General features: G+C 37.6%; 3 protein-coding genes across 3 annotated transcripts in view; 1 reads left to right on the top strand and 2 right to left on the bottom strand.

Moving 5' to 3' along the window:
* The first annotated feature begins 731 nt into the window (after positions 1-731).
* LOC113675255 (uncharacterized) lies at positions 732-8,617 on the top strand. The gene is made up of 7 exons (XM_027191808.2): positions 732-1,243; positions 3,766-4,045; positions 5,107-5,231; positions 5,731-5,833; positions 6,454-6,573; positions 7,156-7,253; positions 7,796-8,617. The coding sequence occupies exons 1-7, from the start codon at positions 845-847 to the stop codon at positions 7,937-7,939; spliced, it is 1,269 nt and encodes a 422-aa protein (XP_027047609.2). The 5' UTR covers positions 732-844; the 3' UTR covers positions 7,940-8,617.
* A 299-nt stretch (positions 8,618-8,916) lies between these two features.
* LOC113675446 (aggrecan core protein-like) lies at positions 8,917-14,073 on the bottom strand. The gene is made up of 4 exons (XM_027192027.2): positions 13,801-14,073; positions 12,590-12,855; positions 11,688-11,802; positions 8,917-10,862 (listed from the first exon to the last, which is right to left on the bottom strand). Exons 1-4 carry the CDS (start codon positions 13,868-13,870, stop codon positions 10,465-10,467), a joined length of 849 nt encoding a protein of 282 aa, XP_027047828.2. The 5' UTR covers positions 13,871-14,073; the 3' UTR covers positions 8,917-10,464.
* Positions 14,074-15,869: 1,796 nt separating this feature from the next.
* LOC113675423 (uncharacterized) overlaps positions 15,870-21,702 on the bottom strand; it is a 61,175-nt gene continuing 55,342 nt past the window's right edge. Inside the window, exons 70-77 of the mRNA XM_089200599.1 lie at positions 21,219-21,362; positions 20,546-20,626; positions 20,186-20,290; positions 19,978-20,075; positions 19,283-19,353; positions 18,744-18,809; positions 17,678-17,872; positions 15,870-17,322 (exon numbers count right to left, since the gene is read on the bottom strand). Coding sequence (XP_089056725.1) covers positions 17,221-17,322; positions 17,678-17,872; positions 18,744-18,809; positions 19,283-19,353; positions 19,978-20,075; positions 20,186-20,290; positions 20,546-20,626; positions 21,219-21,362 — 862 coding nt within the window. The 3' untranslated portion in view covers positions 15,870-17,220. The remainder of the gene's footprint in view (positions 17,323-17,677; positions 17,873-18,743; positions 18,810-19,282; positions 19,354-19,977; positions 20,076-20,185; positions 20,291-20,545; positions 20,627-21,218; positions 21,363-21,702) is intronic.

Below are 21,702 nucleotides of genomic sequence, written 5' to 3' on the forward strand. Positions count from 1 at the left end.
ATGAAGGACGTATCACCTTGTAGCCCATGCCTCGTGAAGGAGTTCCCCTCTTTCTCCTATTTCAATTATTAGTTTCTTTTCATTCGTTGGTTTGTTTTTATTTTCTCTTGTAATATGATTATCATTTGGTGATTTGAGGAAGCCCCCAATTTCTGATTTTACCGCGAAGTTTCAAGGTGCAACAACATACTGGGTTATGAAGAAAGTGGCATATTTCAAATGATGCATAATGATCTCTGACTCATGGCCATAGTTGTAGAGTGAGTGGCAGACTTTAATTTTGAAGGACAAATCTTAAAAAGCTGAGGTTGTCTTGAGCGAAACAGAGAGGCAATAATTTCAAAACCGGAGATGTTTTCAGGACACCATAGATTATATCGTTAAAAATCCACGGGTTAAACCCATTTTTCTGTTAAATCACCGGGTCACCCGTACCTAAAATCGTTGTTTAAAATCGCACTCAGCCTTTTTTGTGGCTAGAAAAACTTAACCTCTCTTGGTTGGCAAGGTACTATTTCATATAAGTACGCTTCCTTATTATGAAAGAGGGCCTTTCTACGGACATGGCAGTTCTAAAATTGCAAAGAATACCAATCAGCAGGAGAATGATAATCTCTTGCAATCAGTTTATCATCTGAGCAGACGAAAAGTGCAAAAAGTTACCGAGGACCAATTTTAGAAATCTGGGACCCAGGTTGTCCAGAGGCCTTTTCGAGCTACACTGATACCGCTTGCAAAGGCATCTGGGAAGTAAACGGAAGTGAACCTCAATAATCGAAATTTGCAGATTGAGCATTTCGGATAACTTGTCGTCACAACGCGGACGCACTGTTCAGCAGTAATCATGGCCCCGAGAGGACATTTTACTACAGGAAGTCTTTCAGCGTTCCTTTTCCTTGGAATAATCAGAGGAACTTTCCCGGTGGTTATGTATTGCGCGGTACATTCTTACAACTCACCGAGTCTCGTCTTTCTTCTTCGAACGCCAGGGACTGTAGCGCTTTACATTGTTTACATGACCTTCCTTTCATCAACAAACAGTGAACATAAAGAAAATTTCCGAAATAACTTCAAATCAGTAAGGAATCTCTGGAAATTTGCTGTGATGGGATTTGTTCAGTTAGCTGCTCCCTACATCCTGTTTATGTACGGCTTGAAAGTGTTAAATCCTATTACAGCCGGAGTGTTTATGACAGCAGCTCCGTGGTTTTCAATTCTTTTAGAGAGACTGCCTTGTGGCAGGGTGAGTGTTTAGAATTATACGTTTCTTGTTTGCTTGTTCCAAAGTGTCACAGACTAAATCGATTTCCTACAAACGACGACCTGAAAAAGATTCACGTTGTTTTGTAGGGTTTGAAACATACGTGCCTAAAATGAACTTATCAGTTGAGAACGGTTCGTCTAGTAGTCGACATGCTGTGATTGTTTCGAGTTAAGATGCACGCGAGAATTTTGGGGAGTCGAGAGAGCGTAGGGAGTTATACATGTAAATTTACCCCAACAATCAACGATCTGAAGTAGATCGACGTTTTTTTGTAGAAAATTGAAAAATTCGTATCGAAAATCTACTTTTCAGTTGAGAATGGTTCGTCTAGTAGTCACGCAGTGTGTATTTATCGAGTTCTGTTTGCACGCGAGAATTTTGAGGAGCCCGAGAGAGCGTATAGAGCTATACATGTACATATATAGATATATAAATATAAATAGATCAACGTTTTTTATAGAGTTTTAGAGATAGATGCCCGAGATGTACTTTTCAGTTGAGAATTGGTTCGTGTATTTTGTGTGCAGTGTTCATTTATCTGGTTCAGTATGGACGAGAGAACTGAGTTTGTAGCGCTCGAGAGAGTGAAGGGGGATTTCACAACAAAACTTGATGGGAACTTGGCTGCTAAAAGACAACTGCAAATGTCATGTCTTGTTTGTGTAGCACTAAACAGTGCAACTATAGAGGATTACATTCCAGGACAACGGTAAAGGAATTAAATGGGTCAGAGAGCATGGGCCATTTTATAGCAGTGAAATTTCCTTTCTTTGTTATTTTAATTTGGTTAAGATCAAAGACCAGTCTTATAATAGTTTTTTTCATCAGAGCTAGTTGAGCTGGCAGTTCTCCAATTTCAGTGAAAAAAAACCAACAACAACATCGACAAATCTGAGGGACATCAATGAACAGTTTAAGACACTTTCTTTCCTCCATCACTGCTACCTACATTTTTCCTCCTCATCTGGATTTTTAAACTTCTTGCTTCTGTCATTAGAGGCAATAAGGAATGGATTGATTAATGCAGTGTTGCAAATATGTATCTTCAACTAGAACATGGAAAGTGAAATTTCATAGTGGCATCAATCATGCTTTTACTGTAGAATTTCCATCTCTTGTTGTACAAGTCCACGGTTAAGTAATGTGAATTTTTTTTTTTCAGATGTAGCCTAGAAAGGCTCTTTAATTAAACAAATTATACAGGGATTCCTTTTTTTTCTGGTGTGACTGATCATTTCAGAGGGTGCCAGATTGTGGAAAGAATTTCACTCAGTGGCGCGTTGTGCCTGTGGTTCATGTGCTGCTTTGTTCAGTTCTTGCCACACTTTGGCATTGTCAGTGCTATCAATGGAATCCACTTCAGTTGTTAGATACAAACAATCCACCATTTTAACCCCGCTAGCATTTCCAAGATCTCATCCGTAATTATCTATACTATCTGCCATATAATTCTTGTGATTTTAGTTGAAGAATTTGGTTTTAGATCAACTTATGATATCCTAATTGATACTTTTCCATAATCTCATCACTTGTCTGCTTGATATTGTATTGATATTGTAAGAAGAAACTCTCTCTTGGTTACTCATAGAATTTAACCTTTTAGCCCTAATATAAGTATGCATATTCTCTGTACTCAACTCTATTGCTGGTTTTCACGTGACGTCACTAAATTTCAGACTTCAGAACTATTGATCCTCCTGAGATTTTACTTTCATGATGTATTAGAGCAGCTAAAAACTAATATTCAGACAAATTTTCACTCCAAATGGGTTCTTGGTTTAGTGATAGACTACTCTTGAATTTCTAAGCTTTTGCGTGACGTGGCCTTTACATGACGAGCGAGAGAGCTGTTATGTTGGTTTAAAAGGTGACTTATTTAGGGAAATTCAGCTATCTGAACAGTTCTTGTATTAGAATAAAGTATTATTGTTACGTTTATGAGTTCTTAGAGAGATAAATTCACGCTTTTGTAGCAAAACTCAGTGACAGATGTTTCTGCTGGTTTCCGGCCGCCATGTTGGTGCCCATCTAGGTGGGCACCAGCATGGCGGCTCCATACAAATCTCTATAAATTTGGGAAAAACGTTTCTCCTCATATCTTCCGTAAGAAAAATTGCTGTGACCTGAATCTTGGCGAGAGTCTTTACATATCTAGCTTCTTTCTATTTCCAGATTCTAGACTAAATCGATTGAACGGTTTTTATTTTTTATTTTGGTCTATTTTGAATGGCGTGCAACTGAAAACCAGCAATACATTTCCCAAAGTATTGACAAGGAGAAATTCTTTTACAATCAAGAGCTTCTTCAGTTGGTGATCATTCGCTTTATTATTATGACCGTAATGTGTGATTCAGGGGTGACATTAGAAGCTAGTCACTCTTAAGGGTTTAAAGGTTAAAGGTTTAAATTATATGAGATACCAGCTGAAAGATATCTCAATGTTTGTCTTGCTTTTATTATTTTTTTTAAATTTCAATCTTTGTCTTCTTCTATGCATTAAGTCCACATATCAAGTTTCTGCAAGCAAACTTGGTGCAATTGTCATTGGATCTATTGGAATCATTTTGGTCTCAGCCTCAGGCATTGGTTTAGCTGTAAAGAATCCCAAATCTTGTCTACCAAATGGCACTACAGTACCAATGAACATCAGTGACAATACAACTGTATCACCCTCAGTAAATGAAGAGAACATGTCTAAATGTACCCCATTTTCAGCTGTAGAGTTAGCTGGATCTTTACTGGCTCTTTTGGGTGGATCAGTAATGTGGTCAATGAGCTCAAGTAAGTATTTTTTTCTTAAGGTGTTTCTTATTTATTTTTCTGTTGGCTTCAGATATATAACAAAAAAGAAATTAAGTGATATCTTATTAGAGAGCTTGGTTTTGGTATTTGAAGATTTTTGGGAATATAAACACTCTTCCTTCTTTTAGTGTGAAGAACATGTAACATTCATTTAATGTTTCTCTGCTAGCTGACACATCTGCAAAGACCAAAACTAGCTTCTAGATATAAGATATCTGTTTAGTACCTATATCACTATGCCAGTCAGTCTTGAGACAATTTCTCCTCTAAGCTCAAAACAGAATCATAATAAGACGCCTAAAGATTAAGAAGTTTTTTTTTTTTTTTTTTTTAGTTCCAAGCAAATTTTTAAATACTGTGAAGAATCATTTTTTCAAAGCTTGAAGGGCTGAAATAGGCAATTGATAAGGAACATTTAAATCGGGTCACATGTCAGAGATCCCCAAATTCCCAAACCAAAGTGGACAAAATACCACATTTTAGATCTAATGAATTGATAACCCAATGAGGAAAGGAGACAAAAGAGAATTAAAAAACTGTCTTCATGAAACACAGAGCAAAAAATTGAGAAAGGGTTAGGGAAGGAAGCTACTCTCTGATGTTCCACAGGAGGTTCTTTTGTGAGCCCAGCCAATAGTCAGTCATCATCTGGAAGAATTATACAGTTTTTATTGAGACTATGAAGCCAGCCTTGAAAATAATTGATGTCATTTCCATATTCTTTAATGGTGTTTAGTTTCTCATTGTTTTTTGAAATCTATCAGGAGTACTTGAGTGTTCTGTAGGAGGTTAGCTACTGTTTATATGTATATATACTACCACTTGAACTGCCATCATTATCCTGATATATTAGCATATGAATAAATGGCGATGAAACTGAATTGCTTGTTCAGATTGCAAAAATAGATTGATTATACAATGTAGCTTGTTTTATTTTAAAGGGTGTCTCTGAACCACATTTGGCAAGATTGCCCACACATTTGGGTTGCTCAAAAGAGAAATACAAGATAATTAAAAGAGCTATAATGGTTCTTTTGCAGTATTTTGGCGCTCCAAGAGAGGAAATATTCACTATGTCAGTGGTGGTATTGGTAACAATATTTTTGGTGGGATCTTTGCTCTGGGACTTTTCTTTATCATGCAAAAACATGAGGATTATGATCAGGTAAAGTGCAGATATACCTTACATCCAGAGGTTATGATGGTTCTCAGGTCCAAAGGATTTTAATTAGTTCCATCTGTATTTTCCTGTGCACCTGATACATTGCCAGAAAGAAAATGCAAAGATGGATTTGTTGTTATTTGAGCATGTCAACTTTTGAATTTAGCATAATACTCTATCTTTCTCCAAAAGCACATCACCTACGGGGTTACATGCTTCAGCTGCCACGTGTAGCTGTAATATGTGTGCGTTTTTTTAATAACATTTGTATAATATTTAATTGCTTGCAAATGATAGTTAGAATAGCTTGTTGTTACCACCCACAAGAGGCCTTTGTTTTACAAAGGTTACCAGTAAGCTCGGACCTTGTGTGATGCATCTTGTGTTTGTGGTTAGTATGGACTATAGCGGTTCCTAGGCCTTTTGGTAATATATGTTAAGGAAATTAGATTACCGTTATATGTACAATGTAAACAGATCATTATTTTGTTCATCTTTGTAGATAAACTGGGGGGATAGCAAGGCAGTTTTCTCAATAATTTTCCTTACTTTGATATCTGGATGGCTGGCTGCACTGCTAGTGGATTACATGATGAATGAAGTTGGTAAGGATGTTAAGTTACCTGTTATTCAGTTTTTCAATAGTGATATCTTCATCTCCCACAATCACTCATGTCATCCCTCTTGGTTCCGGAATCCCTTTATGGTCTCAGTCAATCAGTACTTAATTTTTTTTTCACGGTTTAGTTCTTGTAACGACTTGTAGATTTGGTTTGGAAGAGTAGATTTTAAAGATTGTTGATGTTGTTGTGATGTGACATCCATGCGCACGCAGTAGCAAATTTGTCATACTAGTATCAGTCATGGAAATATTACTGTTCGCGTTCCTATTTTGCAGTGAAAGAAAAGCGCACAGACTTAACGAAATGTCAGAGCGAATTCTCTATCTTAATCTTAAAAGAATTTTCAGGGCCAAACAATCGCATACGCCGAAACAATAGATATCCCGTAAATTCGACGAATTGTTTCAGAATTTTCGCGGTGACCTAGAATTCTTCATTTTTCGTTGAAAAGCCCCGAGACTCGTAACTTTCACCCAATTTTAATCTCATTGCTCTTCTTAATATTATGAATCATGATTAACTTAATTATGGCATTAAGATTTAGGGCCGTCGGAGTCAGTTTATACCAAATTTGTGCTTACTGACGCTGCGTTATCTCTCAGGGGCTGTGGTGACTAACCGCGTCTTATGCATGGTCCCAATAGTAGTATGGTTCGAGGACTGGATATTTGTCAGAGAATTTAAGATGCTAGATGTTGGGTACATTATTTCCGAGGTTGTAGGTAAGTCGGTAACGATAAAAAAATCTTCGTCTAGTGCAACAATTCGTACAGCAGGAGGCTTTTAGTTCAAAATCTAGCCACCTTACCATGTGGCCCTCTTAAGCGACATTCTAATAAAGGGGTAATGGTGAACTTAAATGTTGGCCAACGTAAAAAGTTTAAAAGCTGGCGTTTCGAGCGTTAGCCTTTCGTCAGAGCGATTTGTCCTGTTATACATGTACTCTCCCACCGACGCAGCACCACAGTTTCCTTAGGAACTTCATCCCTTTATTGTTATTAGAGTTTTGTAGCCGATAATAGAGAGAGGAAGATTCCACTTGGTTGTTACACTCGTCATCGTCATCGGCAGTTTTATCATCATCATTTTCATCTCCGTACTGGTCATCATCATCATCATTACTGTCATTATCGTCATACTGTTATTACCACCCTCGTCGTAATTTTCATCATTATTATCGTAATCGCCATTACATAGCCGAATATCATCTACTTTCCACCACTTCACTAACGTGACGATTACAATAAACAATCGATTATCGTTATTATCCATGTGAAATTTGTTATCAACCTCTGTGCCTTCAGGTATAGTACTTGTGTTGGTTGGTCTAACTATTTCCAGTCTGGAGCCTGAGCATTTGCCAAGTGTGCTTGGTAGACCGCTATTAAGCGACAAGGAACAGGTAAGGTGTCCTTAATACAGTCATGTCATTGCATTTCGTTGATTCTACAGTCCCCCGAGTAGTCAAGACTTCAGTTAATCTTTACAGTTTACAAATGAGTGCTTGATTCCGTATTAATAGCCGCCTCTTAGAGGTCGGTTCTAATATTTTCAGGAATATACAGAACTTAACTTCGGAATTTTGATAATTGACTGCCGTAAGGGTAATACTCTTGTTAGTACTGGGTGACCGCTTTGAGGTGGTTTTCATATTTTGGCGGGGAGGAGAGGGCAGGGACGGTGCCGAGTTTTGAGCACTCAGCTCCAATTCCTCTGATCCAGGTTGGGGTGCAGTCTGAATTTATCTCTACTCCTTGATCCAAGAGGTTTTCCTCAGGTTTCCGCGTCTAGTCCATTTAAAGCTGGGATCCGTGGACGAAAATCTAGTTGGTTGAAATACTACTGTTACATTCTGTGTGTTTACTTTTTTATCGCTGAATTAATTTCATTGGGTTTAAAAGCAAATTCGACATTGACAGAAGTTTGTCTATACTTTTGTTGCAGTCATGGGATAGTACACAGTTCTACGAGAACGTTCGTATAGTTGACGATGGCACGACTTCCGATGAAGAGGTGAGGACCCCCAATTACCTTCAGCAGTCAAAGTCTTTCCCACCTTTGGTGAAAATAACGGATCAGGATCATTGACACTCAGTGAGGGATGCATTATCAGCCTCTAAATGCTCATTGCTATGTAATTAAGAGCGCAAGATACTAGTATAAAGGAAGTACAGTTTCTAAGGCATTGTTGGCGGAGAAAGAGATCGCAGGTTTCCAGTCTGAAACAACACCACAGAATGAGTGTAAGCAATGAAAAATACAACCATGTGCTTCATTTGAAGTCCAGGGAACATTTGTTTTAAACAACAACGTTTTTGTACAACTTTTGAAAACGAAAGAGATTGAATTATGCTACGTCAAAGTACGGGTTCATTATCAGGGACTTCTTCAGAGCGATATAAATTAGTTCGGTATTAAACAGATATTTTATTTGTGGAAATTAATTATAAGGCTTTTTGTAATAGCCTTGTACAGCTGTAAATATTCTCAGACTGTTTAGAACATATTCCTGTCTGAGAAAGCCTTTTTCTGAAGAGTGGAATTTTTGTAATCAAAGCAACTGTCTTCATACATCACATAGCTATGCTTTTAAAGATTTCTATTGAAAATTGGTGGTAGTGTGAAATCTCTTTTTCGTATATGTAAGTGTAATTACTAACAATTAAGTGATTAAAAGGAACCTTAGCGTCAATAAGTAACCTTTTTTCAAAATGGAAAATTCAATTGAATGATTATTTAAAATAAAAATCATTTCCATAGTCCAAATGGTTAAGACTGAAACGCATCATATTGCGCTCTATTCTCAAACTTTTCGAGAAAACAATAAGAAAAGTTATGCACTCCAACCGTTTCCGGCACAAAGAATTGAATTTCAAATATTTTTAAAATACTATAGTTGGGGCCATAATACTGAACATGATGAAGATATCAAATGATCTTCAAGGATCAATGAACCATTTCTGAGATGCCCTCTCTTTTGAAATGAGGCCAGGTTGGAAGCCTTTCATTTAAATTGTATCGTTTTATGGACCCACATAGCTATTATAAAAATGACACACAAAGGATTTGTCTTATTTATCTTTACTCCAACACTTATAATACTTCTAATACTTCAATAAATAATATTATTTTCAATAATGCAAATACAATTTTGAATCAAGGAATACCTATTGCCAACCAGTGGATAAAATAATCTAGAAATGAAATATGTCTGTTCGCTTGCAATTAGTAGTTTTGTATCAAAACTTGCGATGTAATGATAAAAGCATGTAAAAGTGTTTAAAGTAGTGTCGAGGGGTTTTTCGGCCTCACTTTGTGACTGTGCCCCAAAGCTTCCATAAAGTCATGGACAAATCCAGGATGATGGTTACCATCCAAATCCGTAGAATAATGAAACACAGTCTACGTAAATAGTACTAACACATATCCTGTGGTCATCAAATTTCTGTTTCCAAAGTTAATAGCTGCGGTCCAAGGCTTTCTGCGGCTACACAATCCAAATTACATTCCTATGTCACATTTGGCCTCACAGTCGCTCAAGAAATAATTGCTTTGTAACGCGTTTATCTTTGTTTACAAGGTTTTCTCCCGCTTGCATCTGATAACAACCCTCCAAATTTCTCAGCCTCGGAAAAGTTGCACCTCAGAACGTTTTTTATGTGACCGCAAGTTTTTCCACCTTTTGAAGTTAAAGATATGTGGCAGTAAATCAAAAAAGTCTTCTTTAAGTCAGAGAGGCATGAGATTATATTGGTCTGCCAAAGTGTCACTGATTGCTCCAGCTGCTAATGTCTATATACTAGTAATTGAAGTTAATCAATAAACTTGCTCTGAATTGTTCCCACGGTTCTTGTCTACATCAGATCGTAAACAATCGAAGCGATTCATAGTATTGGGTTTGTGCTTTTACTAAATAAGTTTTTGGCCACCCGAAAGGTGGCATTTAAGGCAACGATGCTAGGTATAAACTGTAACAAGCCTGGCTATCGTTTATGCGGGGCTACTATTCCAAGATGATGGCGTTAGGCCCGAGCGAGTTTTGGGATGACAAATTACAGTGTTTCTACATCCTAGTGAGTAAGTGAGTGACCCATTTCCATAGCAGAGTCACCATTAAAAACTTATTTCAACACTTCGCGTATCCACAAGTTAAAACGGTATAAAGGTAACATGAAAACTAAAGTCTGATCAATTCTTTCAATTGATTCCATTTTACAATAAAACGCATTTTTCCAGTGTTCCTAAGGTGGATAAAACCCATCCGGGACTTTGAAGAAAACATGAAAAGCGTGGTAATCATGGGCGTGAAAGTGATCTTGTGGAGTTAATCAGTTCTTGGACAAAATAGTAAAGTTTCTCAGTGCCTCTCTTCAGCCGTAACAGCCTAAATGGAGAGCCAAATCAGGGAAGCCTGATTTGGTTTTAACTTGCTTTCCTGAAAGAGGCACCCAAAGATCGGCCAGGCTAAATGCAGTGAATACGTCCCTTTGATAAACCTGGTCTGCCCCGTTTTTAATGTGGACAAACGACTGAGCGTATCAAACTGCTTAACTTTATCCGATATTTAATGAGACTCATCTTTGGCCGAGGTGTTCATCCAAAACTTTGGAAATTTACAGGTGATACAACGAGTATTTACAAACGTAATATCTCTTATCGTTTTCACATTTTTTGTCATGGAAGCCATGATTCTCTACATACTCGCCACAATTTTCGTCTGTACCACCATCCGGGTGATTTCCGTGCCACAGGGGATCCAAAGTGACAGGACTACCATCCATCCACACCCATCGATCTTCTTCTGCAATGTCAGTCATACCCACGTATATCTTGTTGACGCCCTCCTGCCTTAAGAGCTCGTCAAGAAAACGCAATTCTTCAAAGTCCCCAATTGAAACCAGTTCAGCATCTTCGTTTATACAGCTGGAATTAGCCTCGAAAAATGTCACTTCTTCCGTTTTGAACATTTTATAGCAAAATATACTGTAGTTTTTCCAGTCATTTCTGCAACCTGGAAACCGGCAAATTATATTCGCAACTTGTACTCTGGTCTAAGAAATTAGTTGCAATAAAAGCTATATTTAAAGAAAAGTTAGAATGAGTAACTGTCTATAATATATTTAAATGGATGATACACGCCTTTTAATTGGTTCTTACTTACGATCTATTGGAAGACAGGCACATAGATGACGTCACCACTAACAACAGTTAGCTTTGTTATCATATAATACAAATAAATGCCATGTTGCCGTGAGTCTGTATAGTAATAGATCATAGAAGACATCAATATGTGGTAAGAACATCAGTGACACTCTACCACAATTTGACATCATCTATGATTTATTACTGAACAGACGTAAGACTACATGGGATCTATTTGTGAATCAATGTTTATGAAAATTGAACAGCAACGGATGTAATAACGCGAAAAGACGAACACAGTTTTCTGATTCAGTCAGTTGGGTTCCTTGCGTATCCTTTGGTATGACTTCAGATCTTTCCAGTAAGAGAACAAAACGGCTGTATCACATCTGTTACCTCAATATTCTGGTTGAAAACTTGTCAACTATGGTCTCAAATAAGCTTTCAAACTGAGGTTGTGCTATTCAAATTTGTAAAGGAACATATTTATGTCACGGACATCACGGAAACTGAATTTTGTCTATGATGTTAAATACTTCATGTCCACATACACATGCGAATGTTTCGAGACTCGAAGATAAAGCGCAGTACAGCCTAGTACTTGTTACACTATTCTATATTCAGGTACATAAAATGACACAGCATTTGTGACACTAGGCGTACACTTACAGTGTGTGTCAAATGGTTTACTCACCGATTGTTTCAGCGCATATAGGACCTCTCCAGTTACTCGTGCAAGCACAACGCGGTGTGTTGGCTTCATCAATAGAGAAACAAATACCACCATTCAAACAAGGAGAACAAGTGCACTGTAAAAATAAATAAGATGTTGGTATACAGAAAAGAGAAATATATCTATGACGCATTAAACACGATAACGCAAAATAAAACATTTATAGTTAAAAAGATCTCTCTGTGGTTAAGGGAAATTAGTTTGTTTATAAAGGCCACTATGACACCGTCTTGAAGTTCTCATCGAAATATTCAGTTAGATCTTCAAATAAAGCTCGTTTGAAAAGGGATCAATATCTATTCCCAATTATATGTACTGCCCTCTCGGGACTTAACAGTACAAAAGTTATTTCGGAAGTAACGCCTCAGTGTTGAAAAACATTCATTCAACTGAGAAGAGTAGCTTTTGGGTGGGACTTAGATTAGTTTTCTTTCTTAGAATGTTAAAAACCATCTACTTGTGGTTTCAATATATCATTTGAACTGACGCAATTCATAAAACTTAGCCTGTGCTTATACCGTATTCGTATGCATGAAACAACTTGTAAGTGCTGCTTACTCTCGTGAACGGGGTGATGGTCAAAATGAAGTTACTTTCCCATCCCACTTCAGCCCTTTCATTAGGATTTCGTCAGGTTTAAATTACAGCTTCTGACAGCCATACATTTTGCTTTGCCAAGAGAGGCAGTGTAAGAGAAAAGTGTCTTTTTCCACAAATTAAAAAGATATTATCATTGCGAGAGCTCGGACCCAACCTTCCATATTCGCTCGGACTCAACCTTCCGAAATCTGCGGGAAAGTCGTCTATGAGGTCTCTCGCCTCCGATGATTTTCAAAATTTAAACCAAAGTTAAAACATGCTACCTTTCTCGCCCGGAAGCTCCAGCCCTTTTGGCGCTGAACAATGTAACTCTTGAGGTCATATCTCAAGATCTGACAGGATCGACGAAAAGAATCATCCAGAGGACCCAAATTGTAAACATTACACTTAAAACTCAAAATGCATCGCATCTGGCACTCTTGATCACTAGCAACTAGTTCTGTCGTGACTACGGGACCTGACAGAATGTAGTCCTGTACTCTTTGGCTGAATACTACTTGCTGAGGACGATCACTTTTGCATGTTCTTTCTAAAAGTAAAATTGAAATGCTTTTGATTCACCAACAGATGTTCGTGCAATAACTGTGAAATCTGTATTAAGCAGGTGACCTGTCTTTAGACTCTTAGTAGGGTCCTCTTTACACTGGGTTCTCGCATAATATTTGTCTTTCGGTCGATGGACCCCGTGGGAATTTAACGGAGAAAAGATGTATGGGTCACCAGTGTTTTAGGCAAAATAAAAGAAAATGAAAAATTAGCTCTAAATTTAATAATCCTTATCACCACGCATTAGATGACGCCTAGGGTTTGAGGTACGTATTTCACGTGCATAAACTTTTTTCTTTATCCGCCGCAATTTTTGTATTGCATAACAAACTGATAGTCAAGTGATGGTATAAATAATTAAAAACCCACTTTTATTGCGCTGTTATTCGCATGGATGTACGCAAAAATAAGTGATAGGTGGCCATTCCATAAAACTAGTTACAAGCACAGAGTAAAACTTCAGCATGAAAACGCAAAGTATCGATACAAATTTAGTGAATGTTCCGCAATTAACCTTTGCAATTTTACCCGGCTTAAGATGGAATTTGTCATAAAAGACAAAGGTTGGACTATCAACACTGGGAATGAAATTCAGAGTGAAAATGTTTGAAGCTTAAACTTCATTTTCGTTCGCAAAGCTTCGCTAAAGGGGAATGGATTACGCGTTATTGAAGAAAAAGAAAAACAGAAAGAAAAAACTCAATAACCCTTTCAAATCACTCTGTAAAAGGGGACAAAAAACATTTTGACATTGATAGAGTGGCGCTCGATTGAGCCGATGGTAAATGACTTAAAATTTTTGCTTAAGGGGCGCAGCAATTGCTAACTGCCTAAACCACGTTTACAAGGTTCTACTGCGTGACTTCACTTCTTAATTTTCTCTGATCCTTGCGAAACAGAACCAACCATCAATGTGGTAATTACTTACCGCTCAGCGTGCTACGATAGATCATCAATGCTAAAAGAACGACACTTTTCACCCATGGATTAACGATCATTTTCCTTTAAAACCTGATGGATCAGAGACGACTAGTTACAACCCTTGAAAACAAAATATGATCTGAATTCACCTCACCTAATGAACATCTCTATTAAAAATTTATACGTTCAATAAAGAGGATAAGATATTCTTGGCTAGGTGAGTTCAAAACATTGCTTTAGATATATCATGCAAATGAAATGCTGATGAGTATACTGCTGTGAAATTTGGATTAATTTTTCAAACTAAAAATTATAAATATTATGTTTGGTTTCTTTTCTATAAATAATTGATGCAAACAAAATGAGAACATACTGTATTTTCCAATGTTTCTATTACTCCTATTATGATCTACTCAAAACAACATAAACATAATACCCGCAGTAAAGTGAAAAGATAATTGACTAAAGGGAAAGCTTCTGAAGGTTCATTAAAGTTTTATAATTTACTTGTAAGAAGAGAATAAGTCCTTTTAAACTAGAAGATAGAATGCAAATATCATTATTCATTGTTTTATAGAATTTTTCGACCAAGCGCAAATAGTTATTTTCTATAGCAAACATTCCGCATTAAAGCAACCAGTTAACGTAGAAACAATTGAGACTGATTGAAACTATTTTTCGTTCAACCAGATACAACATTCTGAGATAATTTAGAGCCAGAAGCAAAAAAAAAAAAAAAAGACAATAAAGATAAAGCAAAGTGTCCGTCACAAGTTTACATTCAATTTAGATTGGTTGAATAGAAGTCAAGCTCGTTTAAAACTGTGACAGTATTTGTCAGAAAGCGAAATAAGTTTGATTGCTCGACTACAGCTCCAGCGTTTTTTTTCTGCTTCTTTCACGCTAACAGACTTGAATCAACAACAACCCCTATAACCAATTCTAAAAGGCTAATAGCTAAACCACTGGCCCTCTTCCGAGCTGCTAAATAGTAATAGTAAGCAGTGACTAGTATTATTGTAATGAGTGCCTTATCGATGCAACGCTTTAAAATATATTATGTGTGCGAGGAGTCAAATCTGGTTTTAATATATTTATGATCTGGCAGTCCCCTTTAGGTAACCTCAATCCTACAGACATACTTGGTCAATTAAGCCATTATATACCTACCGTGAGGCGTCAGTGGGGTCTCACGTGGGCCATGATCTTGTATTTCCCTCTCTCGGACTTTGGCTTCATTGAGACGTCGATAGGAGTAGTGCACTTTGATTGGTGGTTGACACTGATTTCAAGAGCGATCGAGATGATGGTCTTAAGCTTCCAGAGCTCCAAATTTGTAAGCCAGAAAAAAGAATCAATTTTTGAGCTGGGTTATAAGAAATGCTTTCTGGAGAAGAACTTAAAAGATTCTTGCGTGATTCCAGTTGAGAAATGAAACGATAAATAACGTTGTAAAAATCCATATAAATCAAATACTGGTAACAACTACATGTATTTAGCTCTATACGATTAATAAAATCTTGATTCGAAGGTTTATTCTGTTAATTCATGGGTATTTTTTATTTATTTACACGAATCTGAAAATTATTCTACTAAACGAGAATTTTTAATTTCAAATTCGAGTTGTTATTGAGCAGTCAGTATCACGAGGCATTCTTAAATCGGGGATCTCCAACAAACAAATTCAAGGTTTGAAAAAGACTGTAATTCGTATGTCGGAACCAGCTTCCTTCAAAAGAAAAAAAACGAGAATCAATAAAAGGAAAGGTGTATTCGTCCTTTATTTTTCTCGTCTATTGTTGTCTCTATTTTCATTGTGATTATTGCTATCAGCGATACAAAAGTCAGAAAAGAAACACTAACAAGAGAGGGAAGGAGGGGAGGGGGAGGCGGGGGGCGCAGGCGGGGGATCAAGGAAAGTGTCTCAGTATTGTTCATGATTGGGAATTTCCCCCAATTATAACAATTACATGACCTAATCCACAATAGTAGTAAGCATGGTGTACTGTAGTGCGATGAAAAAAACCCAATTTCGGTCCTCTTGCTCAAACGTTAAGAAACGGTGACTGCTTTTGATAAACCAGAACGTTCTTTATTAACACATTCTTATGGTGCTGAAAAAAGTCAAATTTCTGCATTTTAAAAATATACTAGGGAATACTAATAGTTAGCAAAAATATACATTTAAAACTACTACATGACATTAGTTGTGCTTCTCCCCTGTCCATTTCTTCTAATGTAAACTTAATATTGTTAGTGATAAACCCTGCTCAAGTTCCTCGAAACTCCGAAACACTATGTTAACTGCATAGCCATATGCTGACATCTTAACAGCTAAATTAGGACTACTGCAAAACGCTTTCTAAAACCCGATCCTGACTTACACGTCTCGCCACACCTTTCAGGTGTTCCATTGACAAGTTGCACTGTCACAAGGACATATAAATAAGCGAATGTTTTCTAAATAAATCAGAATCTACCGCAGATCAATGAACCTGCCACTGATTTAAATAACTTAGTTTACAACTACACGTACGAACAGTCAATCTACGATCGATTCTTCTTTTAATCCATTTCACTCCTTAGTTTGATTTTAAACGCTACTCTCAAGCTACAATATGCTTCTTCGTAAATTCGTTGAGAGAATTTTGTGTCAGACTAGTACTCTCTGGGTTGATAAGTTTATCCATTCTCATCAGCTATTCGCTGTATTTTGTAAGAACCATATCATGTTGCAAGGTACAGGACATGTTAACTGATCAATTTTGTGCTTTCTTGGTGAGGTCCAATTTTCAAGTCACCATCATTTAGAATTATAAAAAAAGGGGGAATTTTTTCAACAATCTTGATCGTGGTTGCAAATACAAAATCGGCAGAAACTTATTTAGAAGTAAACAAAATATAAATATCATTGTGTTCTTTTCCTATGTTTGGAAGACTGGCACTGTGCACAAAGCTTTAAATAACAATTGCCACTAAATAGAGGTACATATCATGTTAACTGATCGATTTTGAGCTTTCTTGGTAGGGTCCAATTTTCACGTCACCAATATTGAGAAGTACAGGAAAGGGGAAATTTTCCAACAATCTTGATTGTGGTTGCAATTACAAAATCGGTAGAAACTTTTTAAGAAGTAAACAAAAGATAAATATTATTGACCATGCACAAAGCTTTAAATAATCATTGTTACTAAATCAAATAACGTCCATGTTACAAATCAAACTATGAGTTATTGCACCCTCAAGTGTTCCTTAAATACAATAAATAGTTCAAAAAAGGTCATGAACGGTCTCAAACGGCTTGCATCAATCAAAAGTATGCTACGCAAGTTCTACATGTAAGCAAATATTATTCAAGTTGAAATTCGTGATAGTGCTACAGAAAAAAAATTGTAAGAAAACAACAACAACAACAACTTTCCAGTTCCTAGAGTTCATTGTGTTGCGACCAAGGTGTATTTAAACTTCTTCTTCTCCTCCTCCTATTGTTCGGGAACGTGATTACAAAACGATTCTTGTCGACGGAGCTCTAAGAAACAAAACAAGTTAACAGTACATTTTCCATTGAGTGAAGGTCAGTTTCAGTGAGGTTGAGCAGCATGAGCAACAACCTATTATTCATTTATTATATTGCACGACATCCCGGGTTTCGAGTGTCACCAAAGAGATTCGCGAGACCCGCGATGTCGGGAAGTCACAATACGACGTTTAAACGCTAAACGAGGGCTCGTATCCTTAGAAATTTGCCCTGCCTCAGTTGTTCAAAGGGTTATGTCACCTGGTCTTAATAGATCCCTAGGACTAGTCATTTCGGCGACCAAAATACCATGATAGGAACAGCTCTTAATTATCGCAGATCACGAGCCATCAAACACGTCACTCACCGCGACGAAACTTGCTCCGCCCATTAGATTTCCATGATAACCATTTCCCGCTTGATCAAGAATGACTGAATCAGAAGTCTCGTCCATGTTGAAATGCGCTCTGACCACGCCCTTATGGATGGGTAACAACAGACCGGCAGTTTTCATGTAATCGGCAATCTCCGCATCTTCGACGTACACCCCCCACAGAGTCAACTGTAGGAAATGAATAAAGGGACAAGTTTATAAGTGCTTAAGCCCCAACTTAAGTTGAAATATGCCGTTAAGTATCGAGTTTGTTGCACACTACATAGGTTGGCTAGACGATCAAACATTTGCTCATGACGCAGAACGTTAAGAAGCAAAGTTTGATTAAAAAAATCTAAAAAAGTCAAACGGGTTCTTCCATCAAGAGGGTGGACAAAAATGTTTGATTTTTTTAGCCAAAGCCTTTCCTTAGCTTGAAAGAGGTCTAAAAACATAAATCAACAACATCCAATAATTCTTCAGTTGATGAGCAATAGAGAATTATAATGAAAAGAATCGCTTACCTTGCGCTATGCAATAATTCAGTTGTTTTTGTCAAGAGTGTCGAAAGTATACACAACATAATTTTAATTCCACCTTACTCGCTTGACTCTACTAGCTTGCCGCAGACAACAATCGACATCTGTTCCGGCGGGCGCACGTGCGGTATTTCGAATGAATAATTATTGATATGGGTACATATCGATCAGCCGTATGGATACTAGCCAACGCAAACTGGGTACGAATTGTCTGAATTTTGGTACGAATCGACTGGGTACGAGACGATCGTAGGTGCGAAGCGACCGTGGTTCGAAACTACTGGATACCGATTGTTACATAGTTAGAGTAATAAGTTGTCCTGCGTAGATATCTGCGATAACTCATGCACACTAACGACTCCATTCGAATAAATCGGAGCCATGGCTTTATTGACATCAATCAAACTGTTGCAAAGTCCTACTCATTGGAAGTAACTACTCATCAACCGTGATAAATTTTCTCCGAAAACTCAGAGGGTAAATGAAAAGACAAAAGCAACCTAAGGACGAAATACACTTACGTCATCCACAGTTCCACTCAGGTAGTTACTATTGTCACGTCCCACATAAAGAAGATCATTAGAAGACTGAAAGAGAGAGAAAATATATTTCTAACTTCTACAAAGTCAAAGAGAGGAGAGAGAGACTAAAGACGTAAATTTACGACAGAAAAACATTTTCCCCTGTGTTTTTTTTCTTTTAGTTTAATAGCTTCATCAATTTATTCCTTTGATCACATTCCACACGACTATAACGGAAGCACCCTAAGTACTAAAGTGTGTTCTTCTCTAACCCTTAATCCTAATATCAGTATGCACATTCTCCATACCGTTCTCTATACATTTCCTAAGGTGCTCACGAGGACAAGTGATATTGTAAGGAGAAATTAGGTGCTAGTCACTCCCTATGAGTTGGTCAGGTCCGAGGCTGAAAGCTCGCCGTCGTACACAGAAGTCCGACCCTCTCTTGTTTGAGTTATATAGGCAGGAGTCTTTCCTTCATTTTTTTATCGCGTAACCTTATGAAACATTAGAGATGAGTAAAAGTTACAGAGACCTACCCAGGTGTGTGGCAATACATCGCTTTGTGATCCAACGGATGAACCGTTTACAAAAAGCTTAAGTTCGTAAGCTGAAATTGAAAAGTGAGGGATTATTTTCTTTTTTAAGAATTACTTCATGCTAAAAAATTTCAAAATAAAACGTTTCGCTTCTCGTGGATCAGTATGCAAGTCAACCGTTTCTCCAAAGTAAGTATGAATAAAACTAAAAGACATTAGCCTCTCAGATCAGCTTTCATCTATTACTGCGTCCGATACATTCGTCTGTCCATCAGTCTATCTGTGTATTTGACAAACTAAGTGACTTATAAACTGATAGAGAGAAAGAATGAGTGACTTACACATGTATAGACTGGTAACTAACTGATTGCCGAACTTTCTGACTGACTGGCTAACTGACTGACTGACTAGCCGACTGTCTGCCTGATTGACTCGATGGCTGACTGATTGGCCCACTAGTTAGTTAGTAGACTTTTTGACAGATTGAATAGCTACTTTTCTGACTCTACTGACTCTATTGAGTGAGTAGCTGAGTGAGTGAATGACTGTCTAACTGACAAACTGACTGGCTGTCTGACTCACAGGCTACCGGACTGAATTATATAGTGGATGACTGGCTCCCTGCCTGCCTATCTAACAGTCATGTCAATTCATTAAACGAACAATAACGTCTGTTCATCAAATGGTGCACTTACTCTGGGCGTCATATCTGTAGGCCAGGTGATGCCATTCCTCGGGCTCAATAACTTCCGACCCTTGAACTACAGACGATCCCATGTTCCCATAGACTTGTCTGGACAGCAGATGCAACGGAATTATGATAAGTTTTCTCTTCTCTTCTTCACTGAATAAATTGTCTTTGAGTATACAGAACAACAAACAAATAAAAACCACACGTTATACCTGTTTTTTAAGTACAAGCATAGTTTGGCATCCAGACTACACACGATGGGCATATCAGTATTGGGATAATCCGCTGCCATCCAAACCCAAGTACTGATCGTAAAACTGCAATTAGATAATTCCAAACTGTAAGGTTAAAACAAAATGCTGACCCCTTCCCCTCCTCACCCATGATTCGACTTGTGTTATTTTTGAATTTTTATTTCTCACTGCTTGAGTAACATCCTTCCTTGCCTTGGGATACAATTCAAATTCCAGTCGCTAGTTTAGTGGAGAAGAGAGTCTTTACATGAAAGAATAGAGACCAATGACGAGGAAAAGTCAAACAAAAAGGTAAATTTAAATTGTGAATGCAGGTACCTGTCTGTTAAACCAAGATTATGGATAGATGGAAGGGTTACGTGATCATCAACTCCATCAAAGTGCAAAGCTTGATTTACCCTGATACAACAACAACAACAACAAAAAGGATTTTTCTCCAGGTTAGAGAATGTATCTTTTCTCACAGATTACTTATTCGGCCACAGCGTCCATCTGACTTATATCTGGACAACGACATGTTCACTGGTTTGTGTAAATGGCTGTTTTCAAATCCTTTCATAAATAATAAAAAATAACTGCCGAAACAAAATGCATTGGCGCGATGGTACCGATTGCGAAGCCAAAACTATCAGACTGGACAAAATACGAAGTCCTCATTAAAAGAAATTACTTTTGTAAGAGCCACGGTGGCTGAGCGGTTAGGGCCGAGTTCGAGGCCTGGTTGAATCTTGCTGAAGTGTTCTTGGACGAGAAACTTTACTGACACATTGCCCCTGACTGGTACGGGCGATGAAATGCTGGGGAAGAAATGTGCGCGTCCTATCCGGCTGGATAGACTACTTGGCCCGTGTGTATACATTTTTTATACTTTAAGCAATCACCTAAGGTTGGTTTCGAAAACACAATAATCATTTACGAGAACGAGCATCCGTAAAAACACAACCTTACAGATGCAGTATGGATGATGACGGGCAATGACTTATCTACTGACCTGTCAATACACCTAGCTTCTAGTCTGGACCAGATAACATCCTGCTGGCCGAAAACCATCATACCCAGTCTTCCTCCGGTGATCGTTGTATCATACACATCACCTGATTCAGTCAGCACTTTCTCGCCTTGTTTAACTTGTACTCTGAAATAAAGAATCACACGATGCGTTCTCCTCTCATTAATTATTTCTTTCACATACTCGCTATCATTAATCAATACTAACAGATTTAAGAACTCATTTATTATGCACTATGCAGCCAAGCCACTTGATTCCGCAAATTTCATTATTATATTTATCGTATGTAAATAAATTATCCATTTTTGTTCTAAAACATGTAATTCAGTCTCACGACAGCCAGATATTATTTTAATAAACGACGACTTATCTCACGACTTACATATATGCCTATCATTATCATCGGAAATTACTCTGCCCATATACCTATCATTTTACCTTAGATCATCGTTCATAACATTCGAAG

This window comes from Pocillopora damicornis, chromosome 3, assembly GCF_964200805.1.
Source record: "Pocillopora damicornis chromosome 3, jaPocDami1.2, whole genome shotgun sequence".
Classification (NCBI taxonomy): Eukaryota; Metazoa; Cnidaria; class Anthozoa; order Scleractinia; family Pocilloporidae; genus Pocillopora; species Pocillopora damicornis.